The 18,149-nt window shown below is 43.6% G+C and overlaps 1 protein-coding gene across 6 annotated transcripts; it reads right to left on the bottom strand.

Moving 5' to 3' along the window:
- Positions 1 to 740: 740 nt before the first annotated feature.
- On the bottom strand, positions 741 to 17,396 carry YBX3 (Y-box binding protein 3). 6 transcript variants are annotated; one of them, XR_015285733.1, is made up of 9 exons: positions 16,930 to 17,390; positions 13,258 to 13,321; positions 11,503 to 11,536; positions 6,617 to 6,706; positions 6,331 to 6,453; positions 5,034 to 5,125; positions 2,837 to 3,008; positions 1,692 to 1,934; positions 741 to 1,284 (listed from the first exon to the last, which is right to left on the bottom strand). XR_015285733.1 is itself a non-coding variant. In XM_086885222.1 (9 exons), the coding sequence occupies exons 1-8, from the start codon at positions 17,138 to 17,140 to the stop codon at positions 1,727 to 1,729; spliced, it is 852 nt and encodes a 283-aa protein (XP_086741348.1). In that variant the 5' UTR covers positions 17,141 to 17,396; the 3' UTR covers positions 741 to 1,284; positions 1,692 to 1,726. The 6 variants fall into 6 exon arrangements, 2 of the variants coding, with proteins under 2 accessions (XP_086741348.1, XP_086741347.1); XR_015285731.1 differs by having other exon boundaries at positions 1,692 to 1,848; XR_015285730.1 differs by having other exon boundaries at positions 1,692 to 1,848; positions 5,034 to 5,128; positions 16,930 to 17,221.
- Positions 17,397 to 18,149: the final 753 nt, after the last annotated feature.

The following is an 18,149-nucleotide window of genomic DNA, read 5'->3' as shown; positions in this document are numbered from 1 at the left end:
CAAGACAGGAACGTGAGAAACGCTGGACTAGACAATGAAGGACACAAGATACACACTCATATTCAAACAGCTGGACGCAGACTGATAACACTTGGAAGAAAGCCAAGTTTTATGGCGGAACATTACAAAACCACTGATATTATAAGACAGCTCAGGACTTTGCTCATTAAAATGAGATGGTACAGAGATTTCACTGGTTTGAAATAAGAGTAGAGAAGCCAGTCAAATATTATTCAGAACAGAAGCTTGGATAAAGTGGTAGTTACTATGCCAGTGTCCTTCTTGAGCAGTCTCAAAACCTGGATTCTGCTGTTTACAGAACACAAAAGCCTAGCAAAACAGATGAAGCAAAAAAATTCCAGGAACTCACTCCACATGCCCCAAACTCCTGCCCCAGGAAAACCCAACTATTAACCATCACTGGAGCCAGAGGAACAGAGGGAACAGTGTAAGTTATAGCTTTTCTTTGCAAAGGTTGTTTTGTAATAAAAATATATATCCACCAAATTATTAATATTATTAATAGAATATAGATATATCAATATACATATATATATTGACATATCTATTCTATTTTTATAATATATTATATTAATATATTATCCACCTAACCATGCTCAGGTATTATCCAGCAGTACACACCAAAGAGGCAGCTCTCTTTCACATATAAATGCTGAAGCAGCAAGATTAAAATAATTAATTATTTTAAGAATAAACATGAAAAAACACACTAAACCAGATTTCTTTTGGTAGTTGAAATCACTTTTATTTAAGAGGAACATCACCCATGTGCACAGCTTCAAATAGATCTTAACAAGGAAAGCGGAAGTTTGTCCTCCCCACATCCTGCAGTGAACAGGACTGGCACAGAAAAAAAAAAACAACTCACACTTGGGAGGTTTAGCACCAGCATCCAATAAAAAAAGCATTTTGTTTCAATTTTAGTTCTTTGGTTGGTTTTTTTTTTTTTCCCCTTTTCAGTTTAATACCAAAAGAAAAACTGAAAAAAAACCCCAATACTAGCAAAACAGTGAAATTCTAGGGAAAAAAACACCACAAAACAAGAAGCCCCACAGTTGCTGTTGAAACTAGAGAGGCTGTTCTTTCTGAATCTCGCTCTCTTTCTCTTCATGCATCTATCTTGTAGGCGTTCCCTGGATCTCAGCTGCTGGTAAATTTTCTTTTACATTTTGGTATTTCAAATCTTTGCTTTCGTCATCACTGTTGACAATTTATTGCTTGTGTGTTTCTTTGGTGTTACTTTTGAGCTGTACTTCAGGACACCTGTTGAAGAGCCAAATGTTTAAAAAAATGCAGTTTAGGTTTCACTTTCTCAATAAATAGACAAGATGTCAAATGTAAAGAGAGTTATAATAGGCAGGATAAGCACAACTGGCTTATCCTGTCTGTAATCAGGATCTGCCTAAAATAAAATAACTCATCAACAGATGCTATCACTATACAGACCAGAGAGCTTCCTGGAAAAATGAATCAATTATAAAGCAAAACTTTGTGACAAATACAGAAGCAGAGGGGAGAATGAAGAGAAAAGCAGCATCTTTGTTTGCCTCTACAGCACTCTCAGAACTTATCACAAATACCAAGCCATACATAAGGGCATGTGGCCAGAATCCTAGAAGCATACACACTCTGTTTCCTGCTGGAAAGCAGGAACTATCCATATTCCTTACCTGAACGATGGTAAAGGTGCCTGGGGAGCCGGACATTACTCAGCACCACTCTGCTCTGTCACTGGAGAAGGATTTTCAGCAGGTGTTTCATTTGCCTTTGTCTGAGACACAGCAAACTCTTATTATAGGCAAAGGCTGACCTCCACACCCTTCCTCTCTTCAGTGGTACAGCCAGCATAATGCAGGTTTTAGAACAACCAAGAAAAATGAATCTCCAGAAAATGTTAAATTTTAGTGTATTACCTGTAATTCAGTATTACACAGAAGATTCTGTCAAGGAAATACCTCAAGTAGACACTGAATGAGAAAATCTTCCCTCATTAAAGTAGAATCTGTGTTTGCAAACAGTATCCTGAAATTATCTCATTCAAACAGTTCAGGAAATAGACCTAGAGCTTTCAAATCCAATTCTCTTCAGAGTTAAGGTTTGTGGAAGCAGGAACACACAACTGTTTCCACTTAAAAAATAGTTGCTACAGTCTGTCCCCAATTAAGAACTATCCAGAAGCAATCCCTATCCCACTGCTGGTTCCTTTTAAGATAAGGTGCTTATTCTCCAAGAGGGTCAGAAGAAGCAGGCAATGAAATCAGTGCATCAAATTTGGTAATCAGACTTATCCAGCACATGAACACATTTAATAAAAACTCACACAGGGCAGAAGGTCCTGGGCATTCACCACATTAAAATCTCTTCTACTTAAAATCATAAAATGGTTTGGGTTGGAAGGGGACCTTGAAGATCACCTCATTCCAATCCTCTGCCATGGCCAGGAGACACCTTCCACTATCCCAGGTTGCTCAGAGCCCCATCCAGCCTGGCCTTGAACTCTTCCAGGGATCGGGCAGCCAGAGCTTCCCTGGGCAACCTGTGCCAGGGCCTCACAAGGAAAAATATCATCCTCACAGGAAACTTTTTTTTCCTCTAATCTAATCTAAACCTACTCTCTTTCAATCTTAACTCATTCCCCCTTGTCCTGTCACTACAGGCCCTTGCAACAGGTTTACCTCATCTTTCCTTTCAGGCCCTGGAAGGCCACAATGAGGTCAACCCAAGCCTTCTCTTCCCCAGGCTGAACCATCCCATTTCCCCCAGCCTTTCCTCCCAGGAGAGGTGCTCATGGCTCTGAACAGCTTGTTGTCTGTACCTCTTTGCCCTCCTGTGCTGGAGCGCTGGCTGGGCGCGGCCGGCGCCGGTAGTTGTAGGGGCGCCGGTAGCCACGGCGCAATGGCTGCTGGCTCATGGCACTGGCCTCATGATGGTTCTCCTTGTTTTCAACCTCTCCTGTCGCTGGAGCAGGGCGTGGGCGAGGGGGCCCTCTGAGAAGGGCAGAATGAGGTGTTAAGTATGAAAGAAGCCCAAGAAAGGTTAAACTACAGTAATTTTAGTCCAGCAAAACCTCCCATAACCCAGTATCATCTTCAACAATTTTGAATGCTGACCATTCAAACCATCCCTTGGGGGTTTGGCTGGCATATAGTTGGAAAGGAAAGACAAAGAAAGTGTGTGTCTCTTCACTGCTGAAGCTCCATCACCATATTATACTGTCTATTCTGCAATGAAGATGCAGTTAGCCTCTCTGAACTGCTGGCTAGCAGAAGAAACAAGCCAGTAGTGGCGACACAGGCTGTTTGTGCCGAGTTAGCTTTGGCATGACTAAATACCAGCCCAGGCCTATTCCTAATTAATGGTGCAGTCATTGTAACCTTACTCACTTCTACCTGCAAACCATTCCTAGATCTTTGCTCTTGGCCTCATGTTTCTCCTCTTAAACAACTAGGAAAAGCACCTATCACAGGTGAGCTGGACCTCATTAACACTAAGCTATCAAGTCCATGTTCTTGATGTATACAAGAGCATTTAATCTTATTTTTAGTATAAACAATGTTTGTAAACTGTCAAAATACAGCCAAAATCCAGTTCCCATTAGCTAATCCACAGATGCCTAGTACCAAAAACCAATTTAAGCTTTTCCAAAGGAACCTAACAAAAGTACTAGTGTCACTGGATTTAGTGCCTGTAAACAAAAGCAATACCTGCAAACTCAAACAGAAGCACTGTGAACTGATAGGAGATATCATTCCTCTCACAGGAAAATTTCATCAGAAAATCCCAAGTTTCCATTACTCACAGACAAGTTATTCAGCCTGTGATTCAACCACATGACATGCAAAAGCCTCACTGGACTTGGTATGGTGCTATCTCTGACTGCCCAAAACTAATGAAGACTTTCAGGAACTGAATTTATTCAGCTTGGATGCCTACAAGCATCATTAGTATTCCATTTTCCACAGTCCTAGATAAAGGAGCCAAATTGAACATGATTATTCATAAACAGAAAAGCTCAAAGTAGAGGTGGAAGACTTGTGCTTTTAGACCCAGATTCCAAAAGGATGGATCTGTTGTACATGGAACAGGCAAATCATTACAATTAAGAATAATCTTGTTATCCCTATCAAATTCAGCTTATTGCTGCTCTTGCACTGTAATTCACCTCTTTGTTTTTGAACAGACATGCACATGAAGAAATGGGGATCACATAATTTTCACAGTTCATCTTTAAATTCAATGTTGGAATTTGACTTCATAAGCTACTTGATAAACAAGGACAACATGATGAGGGGCAACTGAATGAATGGCAGGCAAACCAGCTCCTTGAGGACCTTTAAATGTCATTTGTCCAACCCCCTTCAAACTAGATCACATTGCTCAGAGCCCAGTCCAACCCGACCTTGTAAGGGGCATCTACCACCTCTCTGGGCAACCTGTTTCAGTGTTCTACCAGACTCACGTAAAAACAGTCTTCCTTCTACTTACTGTAAATCTCTTGTAGTTTAAAACCATTACCCCTCACGCTAACACAACAGTACCTGCTAAAAAGTTTAACCCCATCTTTCTTACAAGCCCCATTCAAGTACTGGGCAGTCATGCCCGTTGGCCATGCTGCTTCTGCTGCAGCCCAGGATGTGGTTGCTTTGTGGGCTGCAACTCCACATTTACCAGCTCGCACACAGTTTTCACCCACCAGCACCCCCAGCAGGGTCCCAGATCAAGGATTTGGGTTATTACTTGTCCAGGAAAGTGTAAGTGTTCAGCTGGGATAACATGGATACTGCAACTAACTTCAACATGCTACTCAGATGTGAGAAGTAATGGGATTCTAAGCAATTCTTTTCCCTTTCTGGGCCATCATGATTCTGAACATACAAGCACATGAAACAAATTTCTCCAAGTAATTAAAATGCTTCTCACTGTCCCTGCCATTTGTGTAAGTGCTCCCACACTTGGAAGCCTGTATAGAACACAAAAGCATCTGAATAACTGAGCAAAGGAACCATACAGACCTGCGATAGCGGGGACGATAGGTAGGATTCCTGTGCACTTGCTGAAGTTGTCCTCCTTCTGTGACCCCATCCTTGATTTCTCCCTCACCACCCTGCTACCAAAAGAAAACAGAAGTATTGTATTTGACAGGCAGTACATTAACCATAACCCTGAATGCAAGCTCAAAAACTTATCAGTACAGAAACCCCAGCATACTGGGTAAAAAGCAGTAGATTCTTTTTAGGCTTAAATTTGGGCAAAGTTAAGATAAGGACAAAACACGAGCCATCAGTGCTGCCCCTCCTCCCCACAGACTAAGAAACTGATCTTAGAAATGTTCTCTCTACTGCATATTAAGTGTATTTCACTACATCAAATGCACTGTAAGGGGTACACATTATGCAGAGGCAGCTATTGATCACGACAGTTCTGTATTTGGAAAGCTAACAAAGACATCACACAGAAACTTGCCACAGACCTCTTCACATTCTACACAAAGGCCCATTCCACAGGGAATCCCCCACAAAAACATCAAGAAATTTTAAGATAGAAAAACTGTACTACTCACATCAAACACTCTTTCTACACAGTCTTTTCAATCCTTCAGAGATGCAGTGGTTATCTTTCCCCTTTAATTGTTAATTGATAAAGCTGCATGTTGGTTTGGGTGGCATTTTTTCTGGTTTGATTTTTGTTTGTGGTTTGTGTTTTAAATGCCAGCCATTGTTAATGTCTGTTTTATACAATGTTACATGACTTACAGTTCCTTGTGTACTAGTCTTCCCTTTAAAAGAAGGAATTTAACAAGATATCTAGAAACAGAAGTGCATTTTCTGCATCTGATGAAGTAGGAAAAAAAGCTGTAGCCACCTGACAGCACTTGGTAGTCTACCTTAAGTTTCACAGGTATCCTTCCCATTCTCCACTGCCATTTTAATTACCATGACCATACACAATTAAAAACCCCACAATCATCTGTGATGCTGTCTCACGTATCAAAGTGATAAGGATAACTAAATATTCAAACAAACTAGGATGGACAGTGGGAACAGGTTTTTGACAGTATTTGACAGTAGTCAAGGTATAATTGAGACTCAGAACTCAAAAAAATAATGCTTCTCAGTTTATGAAGCTTTCTAGTACTTATCCACTTTGTAATACCAATCTGTTCTGGTTTTGTCAAGATGCCTTGTACACCACAACTTGAAAGTTTATTAGACTTATGTTGCATGGTCAGACGTGCCTCAGACAGTCAAGTAAGAAACAGCCCTGCCAGTATTGTGTGTGGCAGTAGCAATCCAAGGAAATTGAACTCACACTCCGAGGTGGACCCCGGCGTCGGCCAAAGTAGCCTCGCCGATAGCGGCGCCGGTCTGCAGCATAGCGGCTGCCTTCCACAGGGACTCCATCTGGACCAGTGACATTAGCTGCTTCTGCACCCTAAGAGAACAAAAGAAAGGCAGCCAGGGTGGTGTGAGAAAAGAACAACCAGCTGTATGAATGCCACCAACCCAGTGATCAACACATCAGCTAGACACACAGCTAATGTTGTATGTGATGTTCTCTCTGTTGGACCACATCCTGAGGCTCCATGATCTCTCACCTTCTCTCCCTCGACCACATCAAATTCTACAATCTCTCCATCGCCAACACTGCGCAGGTATTTCCGTGGATTGTTTTTCTTTATCGCCGTCTTGAAAGGAAGATGCATAAAAATATATTATCTTACTTATCTTACACATTCACAGCCTGACAGATGAGGGAAGGGCAGTATTTCTCTGCTAACATTCCAACTCTATATACCAGAGCAGTCACCATACTAAGGTATTTCAGATACACAGATGTTTATTATTTCACAGGCCCACCAATACTCAGTTCAAGATCACCTGTTTTCTCACTATGAGTTTATAAATCAGCTGCTGTCCCAGGATCTGCTCTGTCCAGGACACTGAATATGGAAATTATTACCAATCTCTCCTTGAACAGGGTTCATACTCAGTGTTTGATCTCCTCCAAGATGTAGCAAGGCAGCTCTAGCAGCATGACCCCTGCCTTCAGTCATTAGGAGAGCTGTAGACCATCTAAAGAGAACTCAAGACCCAGAGCATTTCTGTGGAAGCATTAACTATATGGTATCATGGCAAGTCACAGTAACTAAAAATAATTACTGTAACTCTGGTGTAATAAATTAGCATTTTATCTAAGTACTGTAATGAGACTCCCAAATATTAGGTGAGTCTGTGATAACACAGGAATAGTACCAGAACAGACAAATGCAATCTTAGCCACCTCCTGGACAGAACCCCCAAAGTACTACAATAATAGCTATGAATGATAATAATACTATTATTTTTACATAAAAATAACAACATGGGTTTGGATCGAAGCCAGTTGTACATCTCCTCAGACTCACAGAAACACTCAAACCTCCTGGAGCAATTTTCAGTGTGTCAGCTACAAACACCTTGCTTGTAATTCTGTGGAGCATTTCTAGGACTCCACAAAAGGTTATTAGCAAGGCAAGGCTATGGTCTGTTCATTAGGCAAAGATGCCAAGGAGAAAAGATCATTAGACATGCATTGTACAAACTAATCTGGTAGTTATTTTCTTAGTGAAACATCATTATCTTGCATTAGATTACTAAAGACCAATTCACATTACGTTTCCTGATACGGGAATCTGTAGTTAGCAAGAAGAAGGGAGGTGCAGAGACAGCAGAGAGAAATACACATGGAAACACAGGGCATAAACCCGACTTAGGAAATGGGATGTAGGGCAGGAACAGAAGAGTGAGTTGTTCTATCTGTCTGCAGTTCAGAAAAACTGCAGAATGACCATCAGTGGAGCTGTTACCTTTGCATAGCAACAATATTTAGTCAACAGCCCCAGAAAGTCTTCAACTGAAGGAAAAATTTACTCAATTTAAAGCTCATATTGACTAGTCTAGAAACCAATTTTCGTTGCTGCTGAATACAGTCTCCTTTGTGTTTCAGGAAACAGACCAGCATGTCCTTCTAGCCATACCTTTTCCCTATATCCTGAAGCATCCCTGAACTGCCCTGAGGAAGGATGTAAGAGTGCACATACTACTATTATCAAAGCAAAAACATCTCAAGAGGTTTGGGGATTTCTAATACAGAAACTGAATGAGCTGTTCAAGGCAATTCCTTTGGGAATTACTGTAGCAAGCAGAGACTCCACAATGATCTCAAATAACTGTTTGCTTTCTGCTGACCTTTTAGTGTAACTGTCCAATTTCTAAAAAACAGATAGAAGTGCTTGCTTTTCCAGAAATGTTATATACGAGTACTAAAACCCTTAATCTGCAGGAAAGTTAATAATTTAGTTAATGTTTTAGTCCTATTTATACTGAAACAACTGACTACAACTTGTAAGACTTGTACTTTGCATGTGACAGAGATGTCAATAAGCTGTATTTCAAACTCCTTCCCTGTAAGTGCAGAAGAAGAAAGGACTAACAAATTTCTTTTCAGCAGAGGGTACACTTAAGATAGATGAAGGTTCTCAAATATCCTTCAAAAAGCATAACTGAAGATAAAAGCAACAGTATCCCACATGTTCTGTTCCCAGCTTTATGGGCAGAAATTTCAAGAATCCAGACCTGCAATTGCCAACAGAAGGTAGAGGCTGCAGTAGGCTGGAGCTTGTTTTATAAAGGCAATCAGGACAAATCTGAGTAAATCCTAGAAATCCAAGCAGAAATTATACAGCTTTATTACTTCAGCTGCAGATAAACATCACTGAAATAAGCCTCTAACAAGTCTAAGCCCTAAGCTTGATGAAATGACTTTTACTCTGTTTATCCAGAGGGGGCAGAGAGCACTATTCTCCCTGTTACTGTTTACCAGCTTCCCTGATTCAGAAGACAGATGTTTCATATTAACAGACAACACTCAACAGTAAAGCCTTTCCTTTCCCAGGGATGAAGAGGCAGCCAGAAGAGCCTCCAGAGCTAGTTCAGGTTGCTTGGAAGAGTTCTTTCCATAAGTTCATACCACCACATCATCAGCACATCCAGCACTGTCCCAGTAACAGCCAAAAATTGTTATACCAATTCCTGGTGCAGGTACTTCAGGCTGCACATGATCAACACAATCAAGAGAAGAGAATGATAAAAACGTCTCCTCACAGCTCATTGATTTAAACTCTGCCTAATTAAATGTAACTGCTCTGGCTGCTGACACTTTTCCTAATAAATTGTAAAACACACTGCAGCCCATGAGGCAGATGGATCCCTTCTGCTCACAGCACCTGTAGCTGACTGACACAGTGCCCTGGACAGCACTTTGCACCAACCAACGAGACAGGGACACAAGGTGAAGAACTGCCCTTTCCAAAAACATTGTCTGGGGTCCCTGCAAGACAAAGGGTTAACACAAAGCAAGCCATGCATGCCCTAAAAAGAAAAGCATTTTAGTCTGTACTAGTTATAAATAGCATCCAATAGCCAGACACCAAGCACTAACCCCCATTCCCTCCCTGTGCGAATGCATGCAGGGGAGGCAGGGAGAAGCTGTATCTATTCAACTAGGTCAACCTTATTCTGAAGGGATTAGGAGTGTAATCCAGCCCCTCCCAGGCAGGAGGGAGAGGCAGAGCAGCCACTGTCAGAGCAGAGGGAGTTTGAAGCAGGATGTTTGTTCACGGCATGGATTTGCCTCCCTCGTCAGATGGCCCCATCAGGAGCTCTGGCCAGAATGTCCCAGGATTTAGGAGCAAGCACATCCACGTACAGGATGAGGAACATCCAACTGCAGCCAAACCAGAGCAGCACTAGAAGCACCTACTCTGCCATGTCCAGCCTGCCAAGAGGGTTAATCTGATGCAGATCTGCACATGATGTGGTATTTCTGAAACAAAGCCAGTTTTGCTCACCCCAAAAGGACGTCAGCCACAGGAGATGGGAAGTGCCCATCCCTTTCCACACACCAGTTTACATTTAGGGGAATAATCTTCTCTACACGTGAAGGAGACAAAACAGCACAGATAATACTATATTATCTATATAGTATAGATAATATATATATATACTATATATATATATATATATATATATATATATACACACACTATTACTAAATAGAAACTAAATGCTTCTGTTTGGGTCTCAGCTGGCAGCCTTCCCAATGGCACAAAAGCCATTTTCCAGGATATTGTCTCAGAAGTATCAAGGAAATCTCATTTGTCTTTAAGGCACTGCTGCCTATCCAAAACATGTTTCTCTTCCAGAACTGTTCCCACTCTCCTCTGGACATAATCCCATCAGACCACAGATGTGTCAGCATGCCCACAGCACAGGCCACTAAGGAAGGAAAATGACCATAAAAAAATCAGTATACACATTGACAGCTCTCGCTCTTAAGCCCACCCGCTGAAGCTGGAGCATGTACTGTGCACACTTCCCAACACCATTTTCTCTCATAATAGGCACTAGATTTATCCTAGCTTCAGACACATTCAGACAATGTGTGTACACCCTATGGCCCAGAGAAACAGTTACCACTGTTACCACAGTTACCACTATTTAGTCATCAAGACACAAGAACTAAACTAACTCTCAGTGTTGACTCATCAGCTAAGGACACATGCACATATCCTCCTTCATTCGCAATGACTGACTCTGGGAACAAAATTCCTGGTTATGTTTGATAGAAATACTGTCACTTATGCCACAGAAAAAGTTCATGCTTTCAAAGACCACATGAGCCTGCAGACATTTTATATGGGACAAACTCTAGGGGCAAGATTGCAGTTTCTAGTGAATGATGTAAAACCAGACATAAGACAACTAATCAGTTGATATCAGCATGGAGACAGCATCCTCTGTCTTGCCATTATTTGCCTGCAACCTGAGAGTCACAGTATAAACTTAGAACAGCCTCCTGACAGCTCAAGGGAAATTAACCAATAACAAGCATCTGGGCAAACTCTCTGCTTGGGCACACTTGGCACACAGCCTTCCTCCTCTTCTGCCTAAGAGCAGCTGCCTCATGCAGAAACAGCTGATGGCAACCCAGGCTGGTTAGGAGCCAGACTAGATCACTTTCTCTCCAATACCAGGGAGGGAAGACAGAACAGACCTGCAAGTGAAGAGGGTAGGAAGAAACAAAAGACAAGGAGCATAAGGAACTAGAAGGAAGGACAGACAACAGTAGCAAGGTATTCACAGAGGAGGCATCTCACCAAGGGGAGACAACCAAACAAAAACCTCACCAAAAAAAACACCTTTAGTGTTCAAATTAGAGCAGACAAAAAAGGGTTAAGAAAGATAAAAATACCTAGCCCTTCATAGAGAAGGAAAACAACCTAATGTTTCTCCCTGAAAATTTCAACATACACATCCACTCAAGTTATCTGCCGAAAATATTCTAAGGAGAAGCCAGGACAAGGTTGGGTAGCTGTTGCAGGAAGCTGCATTAGAAACCTATCATAGTACACATCTCTAAGCATGATTACTGCTGTCTTACCTGATGAACAAACACATCTTCTTTGGTATCATTTCTGTAAAAGAAAGTGAGAAGTCATAAGAGTTTAGTCTAAAAAGACTTAACTAGAAATTCCTGGCTTTTCAAGTGAAACTCTCCTTCTCTTAGCCTGTAGCACATGCCCTGAATTCCATACATTCTGTCTAAGCCTATGCTACTAAAACCCCACTCTAAACTTCCATGATCATTTGCTTGAGAACAGAAAGGACTCCAGGGCCTTCAAAAGCATGAGAGGATGGGGGAGGTTCTTTGTAATCTTCTGGCATGCATTCAGTGTTTTCTTTTTATGCAGGGCAGAGTTGATGACTGGACTGCTTGTTTTTCACTACTCTAACTCCCCAAAAACACTTCCAGAGGGACTGCAATCTGAGCTGTTACTGCAGAGGTCAAACAAGACTACCAACAGGACTGGCCACAGCTGTTAACAGAGATCTCCTTTCAGTGAAACTCAAAGCAACTAGGCACAAGGGGTGTTAGGAGAGTCCACAGGAGGAGGACCCAGACATGAACATGAGGCTTTCTGGATTAGGCCAGACAGTTCAGGCTTCCACATGGCAAAACACAAAGGTAAATCTGAAACCTTGAATCTGTGTTCCCATAAAATAAGAAAGCAGCCTAAGCCCCCCCCACCCCATCTGTTCACTCAATTCCTTCTCAGCAAACCGAACAGGTGGGTCAAAGAGTTTGTGAAGATAATGCATAATCCCAAATTTGTTGTCCTGGATTGAAGCAACAGTAGACTTCAAGTTAGGAAGAAAGCTAGTAAGTTATTACATCACAACCAGGTGAAGGCTCTTGTATCAACTGCTATTAGAGATTTTAAGAGGACTTCCTAACTAAAACTTTTCTTCTAAGTTTACATAACACTGGCTAATAACCTCCAGAGACTGGGATTACTACCACACCACTACCATCTTCAGATCCATGAATGTGAGGTCTTCTACCCCTTTCTGCACTGTCCAACTCAACCAAATCTACCTGATGTGTAACAGCTTGCAGAGTGAAATAACTTGCTAGGTATGTTTTTTGAAAGACTAGCACTCAGCACGCAGCAGTTACATTCCTCAAAAAAGTACACAAGACATTTAAGCCCCAAAGATATTTCAGCCTTAAAAGCCAGAGTTTCCTGCAGTAAATTGGAAGCATGGGTCTTCTGCACCTAAGGTTGCAGTACAATCAATCTCACATACAGCTGTTTGGATTCTCAGTGCTATTCAGAGGTTTGTCTGTGCCAAAAGAAGAGGGAAAAATCCAAAAGATACAAGGAGAGAATTTCTATGAAACCCAGGCTAAGCATATTGTCAGTGAGATACTATTAGAGAATCTCAGTGAGTATCTACAGGAGGTATTCTGACCAAGCAGTTAACACCGGAAGTTTATCCAAAAGTATTTCCCCTCATCCTCCTACCTTTCTAAAGCCTTTGAAAAAAGCCAGGCAGTCACTAAAGAATATGCAGCTCATTAAGAGTGTAGTAGAAGTAAACATGAGAAACAGATAACAGACCAAATTTGTAGTGAGTTCGACCCTTTCTTTTTTCTCCCCATACACATAACCTTTGATTGGGGGCTGAGGTGTTTAAGAAAGAGTTTGCTGAGTGCCTGGCCTAAGATGACTATCAGCTGCACAAACTTGTAGTCAGGTCCTGAGGTCTCTGCTGCAACTAGTAACACATGGCCTATCATGTGTACTATGAATCTTAGTACAGCATAAATACAGCTATCAGAATTTAAACATACCTGTTGATAAAGCCATATCCATTTCTGACATTGAACCACTTGACTGTGCCAAGAACTTTGGTGGCTGGAAAGAAAATTACAGAAGTTAATCTAAAATATAAGAAAGTACAATAATGTTAAGTAAATACTTCTGTAATTGCAGACAAAGTTGCAACCAAGACTTGGTCTGCTCCCTTAACACTCAAAGTGTGCTTTCATCTCCCAGTTCAGTTCATTCTAATCCAGTAACAAGATGCAGTGCTTTAACACATTATTCTTCAGCACAACACCTAGCTCTACTTTCAGAATTGACCATCCATCCCCTTTTTTATTTCTTATCCCAGAAATGGGCAGCAAAGCTGAAAATTCCACTGCCATTCATCAGTTCTCTTTAGGTTAACAGCTAGACATGAAATACAGCTGAAGGAAGACGTTTAAAATTCCTCTCTTTCACTTACAGTTACTCTTCTTTCTTCCTTGGAAACCAGAATTGCCCAAAGAAGCAGAATCAAGTACTGTGCAACCCTCCCAACTGGAAAGGCAGCACATCCTTATTCTGGAAAAGCTCCTTCTTGCACTGTCCGCATCACACTAACAATGTAAGACCCTACAAAAGTTTTGGTTTTTTTTGTAGTACTCCTACTGTTAAGATCTGTGATTGTTTGATTACTAAGTGACCAACTTCATATTCCATGACTTACATATCAAGGCAAGTTCCTGTCTCAACAGTAAAACACCACCTACTTAGAAGCCACACTGCAGTGTTTTATAGGACCTGGCAAAACCTGTTTCTCCAACTTATAGAAATGTGTAGGAGGAACTTGACAGTGATGGAGGCAGTTCAACCCCTCCTTATCTCACAACAACTGAATGGACATCACAAACTTGCACTTTTCAAACCTCTAGTAAAAGGAGAGTTTTAGCCTCTGTAACTTAAGAGCTGTTACTTGTTAACACAGCTTGATTACAACTACCTAAGCAACCTGTGCAGTACTTACTTGAAAAGGGTCTAGTCACCTACAGATGACTGCTTGCTAAAAACCTCACATACATATTTTGGGGGTGGCAAGAACCCAAGAGGCAATTAAAAGGAAAACAGACTAGAGAATCTCCAGTTTAGAAGTCCAGGCCGCTCTGCTAGAGGCAAGAACATAGTGTAAATTGTTACCTTCATCTACTCTACACCTGTGTTCTTTTCTAAATACTCACAAGGAGATGACAGAGCCAGGCAGACCTTTGGTCTCCTGGAGTTTTGCCATTCTCATACACCCCTCAAGTAAGCATGTGTGACAACAGCAGTGCACTGTAGCATTGCTGCTGCTATTATTGTCAATAACAGACCCTTTCTCATTGCCCTTTCAGAAGTGAAGTTTTTGGTCTCCTTTAGTACACTTTTTAGTAGAAATTGTTCTTATTTAGAAGCAGCAAAGTCTTAACATGACTGAGATATTACCTAGAAAAAAGGACTCTTGCTTAGTACAACATACATTTCCAAGAATTCTTGTTTATTGGAACAGAAAAACATTGTTTCAGTGCTCAACACTGGTTCAGTAAAGCGTTCAGCACCAGTATTTATAGCAGTCCTTTTAGGTTCAGTTTCACAGGGACATCACCACATACAGACACTTCTTGCTACCACAATGGCATTAGCTACAAGAGCTGCCTGCACTCACGAGGGGATGGGGGAACACAGAAATAGTGCCAACAGAACCTGCAGGTTTCAGCCTGCTTTGACGAACAATGCCAGTACCACTGCTTCCCTCAACATCATCCTTTCTCTCCCCTGCAAAACAGCTTTGGAATCTGTTAGCCTACTTGAACCAGATTAGGAAGAAGCCTAGGATGCATGACAAAATCCCTCAGAGGGGTCAAGAGGCTGGGGAGAGGCAGTCAAAATTCACTCTGTGGCCAGCTGGCTGCTGCTAAGTGGAGGAGTATGCACACAGTTTAAAAACAACACTGTTCCAGGGGGAGACTCCAGTATATTCCCCCTAGGACAGCATGCTAGAGAAATACTATTCCCTGCAGATATTTACAGTCTCCCTTAAGTATCACTGTAGGCCAAAAGAACCTCAGACAACAGCATGACACTGAACATCCATGGCACAGTCACTAGCAAACCTGAGCAGGGAAGTCTGGCAGGCAGCAAGACAAGCCCAGAGGAAAACACAATAACCAGCTGAACTGATGAGTCACAGAAGGCAGTCGATGTGCTGACGTACATCCCACCAGCAAGTAGAAGCCCACATTTTTCTACAAAATGCTGTAGTCTGATGCTATCAGAGGAAACAATCATCAGCCACTCCTACCCATGACAAAACAGGCTTTTAACAAGGAGAGCCAAAGCTTCCTGTGACCAGAAGAAAAGAGAAAGTTGAGTAACCTTTATCCATATTCCTAGAAGTCAGACATTTGGATGCCCCAAGCAAGCATAAGGCTTTGTTTCTAATGGGATCTTTGTAAAAGAAGGCTTAAATGAACAGTAACTACACAAGTAACCATTAACAGGGACATTTGAGATGGGCTTTAACCCAAGTCCATTTTCAATTAGTATTTACAGTGATCATTTTCCTCGTCATTCCTAATAAAAAGCTTGCCTAGCAATAAGCCCATTTTGCAAAACCATCACCACAGTGGTTTTAATTTTCCTGCTAGTTCAGGAATTCTACCTTCACTTCCCCCCATCCCTTCTGTCCAAGCAATAGGAATAGGTGAACAAGGTAAAAAACACTATCAGGAATGAAACAAGCCAGATTAAGGCAAGAAGCAGCCAGATATACCAAGAGACAAGGATGTGCTGATTCCTGTGTACTCATTACTGACAAATGAGATAACAGGGAATAAGAAGAATCACACTAGCTGTGCCTCCAATCTCTATTTTGCTAGAATTCTTCCTAACTCCACTCCAGAGAAATCCTTTACCTGGCTTCTCTTTCTTGCAGCAAGACCCCAGTCTTCCCCTTCAGAAGAGAAGATCCTGTGTATCCTTAAGGAAATTCGGGACTCTGCACTGTAAGTCAGCTTCAACTTTGCCTTTAGAAAACCCTCGGAAGTTACACAGTTAGAAATAGTACACTCCTATCGGCAGTAGCCCGCAGACTTAAGTCCTGTCCTTTTCAACAGGTTGATCCTACTTAATCACAATGAAAAAGAGTCACACTTGCTATGCACCAGGCTGGAGCACAGAGATGGCAACATGGCATTTCGTTTGCCTTTTTACTGACAGTAAAGTAGAAACTAAACCCCGTTCCTCAAAAAAAACCAAAAAAACCAACCCTCAAAGCAAACAAAACCCACTAAACCTGGAAGCATTACTAAAGCAGTATTCTTTATTAATAGAAAAGTTGTGTGGGACCTTAGCACTCAGGAGAGGTTTCCAGCAGCCCTTCCCGGGGGAGATGCCACCTGCAGGTGCCGGGAAAGGGCTGAGCCCTGCAGTGTCGCGCTCGCAGTCCCTCTCGGTCCGGGCGGACAAGACACACGCGGGCTCCCGCTAAGCTACCGAGCGCGTCACGGCCGGCGCCGCGCTGCTCCCCCGGCCCGCGGGAGAGGAGGAGGAGGCGGCGGCAGCCCGGCCTGACTCACCGCGGGGGGAGCGAGCGCGCCGGCCCCAGCTGCGGGCGGCGGCGGCGGACAGACCCCCTGCCCCGCTGCAGGTGCACCGCGAAGTTGGGAGCAGGGCCCGGTACTCACCCAGCACTTTCTTCTTCGACTCAGACACCGCGGTTGTGGTGGCGGCGGCGGCGGCGCCGGGGGCCGCCTCACCAGCAGCCGCACCCGGCGCGGCGGCGCTCTTGGGAGCGGCGTCCTGGGCGGCGGGCGCGGGCGGCGCGGCAGCCGCGGGCGGGACGGGCGGCGTGGCGGGAGCGGGGCTCGTGGTGCTGGTCTCCGGCGCCTCGCTCATGGTGCCGGGTGGATCTCTTGGGTGCTCGGCCGCGCTCGGTCTTACTGCCCCCAAAATGGCCCCGCCGAAGTTTTAACACAGTCAGCGGGGGCCGGCGCGGCACGCGCGCCGCCTTATTAGCATTTAAAGGAGCCGCGCCGGCAGTCAGCGGGTGGTGTCGGGTGTGCGTCCCCTGTCGGCACGGCATAAAATAGCATGGCACGAGGAGAGAACCTACAGTCTACAACTCATCGCACGCAACCTACAACTCAAACGTGAGAGGAAGAGGAGGGGCAGGCACTGATTTCCGCTCTCTGGGGACCAAGGACAGGGCCCGAGGGAACGGCTGGAGCTGTGTCAGGGGAGGGTTAGGGTGGATATCAGGGAAAGGTTCTTCCCCCAGAGGGTGCTGGGGCTGAACAGGCTCCCCAGGGAATGGTCACAGCCCCAAGGCTGCCAGAGCTCAGAAGTGTTTGCACAACGCTCAGGGGCACAGGGTGGGATTGTTGGGAACGGTCTCGCGCAGAGCCGGGAATTGGACTCCATAATCCTTGAGGGGTGCCTTCAAGCTCAGGGCATATTCCGTGATTCAGGGACATGGGATTGCACGGCATGGGTGTGCGATCTCTGGCCGCTTGTCCGTGCCTGTCAGTGCGAACACACGTGCACACAGGTCTGGGTGTCTGTGTGTCTGGGTGTCTGTGTGCGTGGCCCCGGAGGCCGCCCCGCTCGGGGCGGTGCGCGGGCACGGCGCTGGAGGGAGATTGCGGGGACCCACAGGCGTCCGGGTCCGCCTGAGGGCTATTGGGGTCTAGGTGTTCCGTGCGAGGTAGGAACGCGGCGCTGAGGGGGTGCGGCGTGTGTTCATTGGCGCAGTCATTCCTATTTCTTCTGTAATAAAGAATTGGGTAAATAAAAATTCGGAATAAGAGGTTTAAATAAAGTATGTGTAATTATAACTAATGAAAATATGGAATAAGGAATTCTCCTCCAGGTCGAGGCAGAATTCCTTTTCCAAAGTCACGGATTG

The sequence above is a fragment of the Cyanistes caeruleus genome, chromosome 4 (genome assembly GCF_971803275.1).
Source record: "Cyanistes caeruleus chromosome 4, bCyaCae1.hap1.1, whole genome shotgun sequence".
Classification (NCBI taxonomy): Eukaryota; Metazoa; Chordata; class Aves; order Passeriformes; family Paridae; genus Cyanistes; species Cyanistes caeruleus.
This window is presented reverse-complemented; position numbering and strand designations above follow the sequence as displayed.

Coding starts and splice junctions, on each gene's coding strand:
- YBX3 (XM_086885221.1), bottom strand. CDS start 17,140: ATGAGCGAGGCGCCGGAGACCAGCACCACGAGCCCCGCTCCCGCCACG. Junction 6,707..11,502: donor AAGATGTGTTTGTTCATCAG/GTAAGACAGCAG, acceptor CTTCCTTTCAAG/ACGGCGATAAAGAAAAACAA. Junction 3,009..5,033: donor TATCGTCCCCGCTATCGCAG/GTCTGTATGGTT, acceptor TGCCCTTCTCAG/AGGGCCCCCTCGCCCACGCC.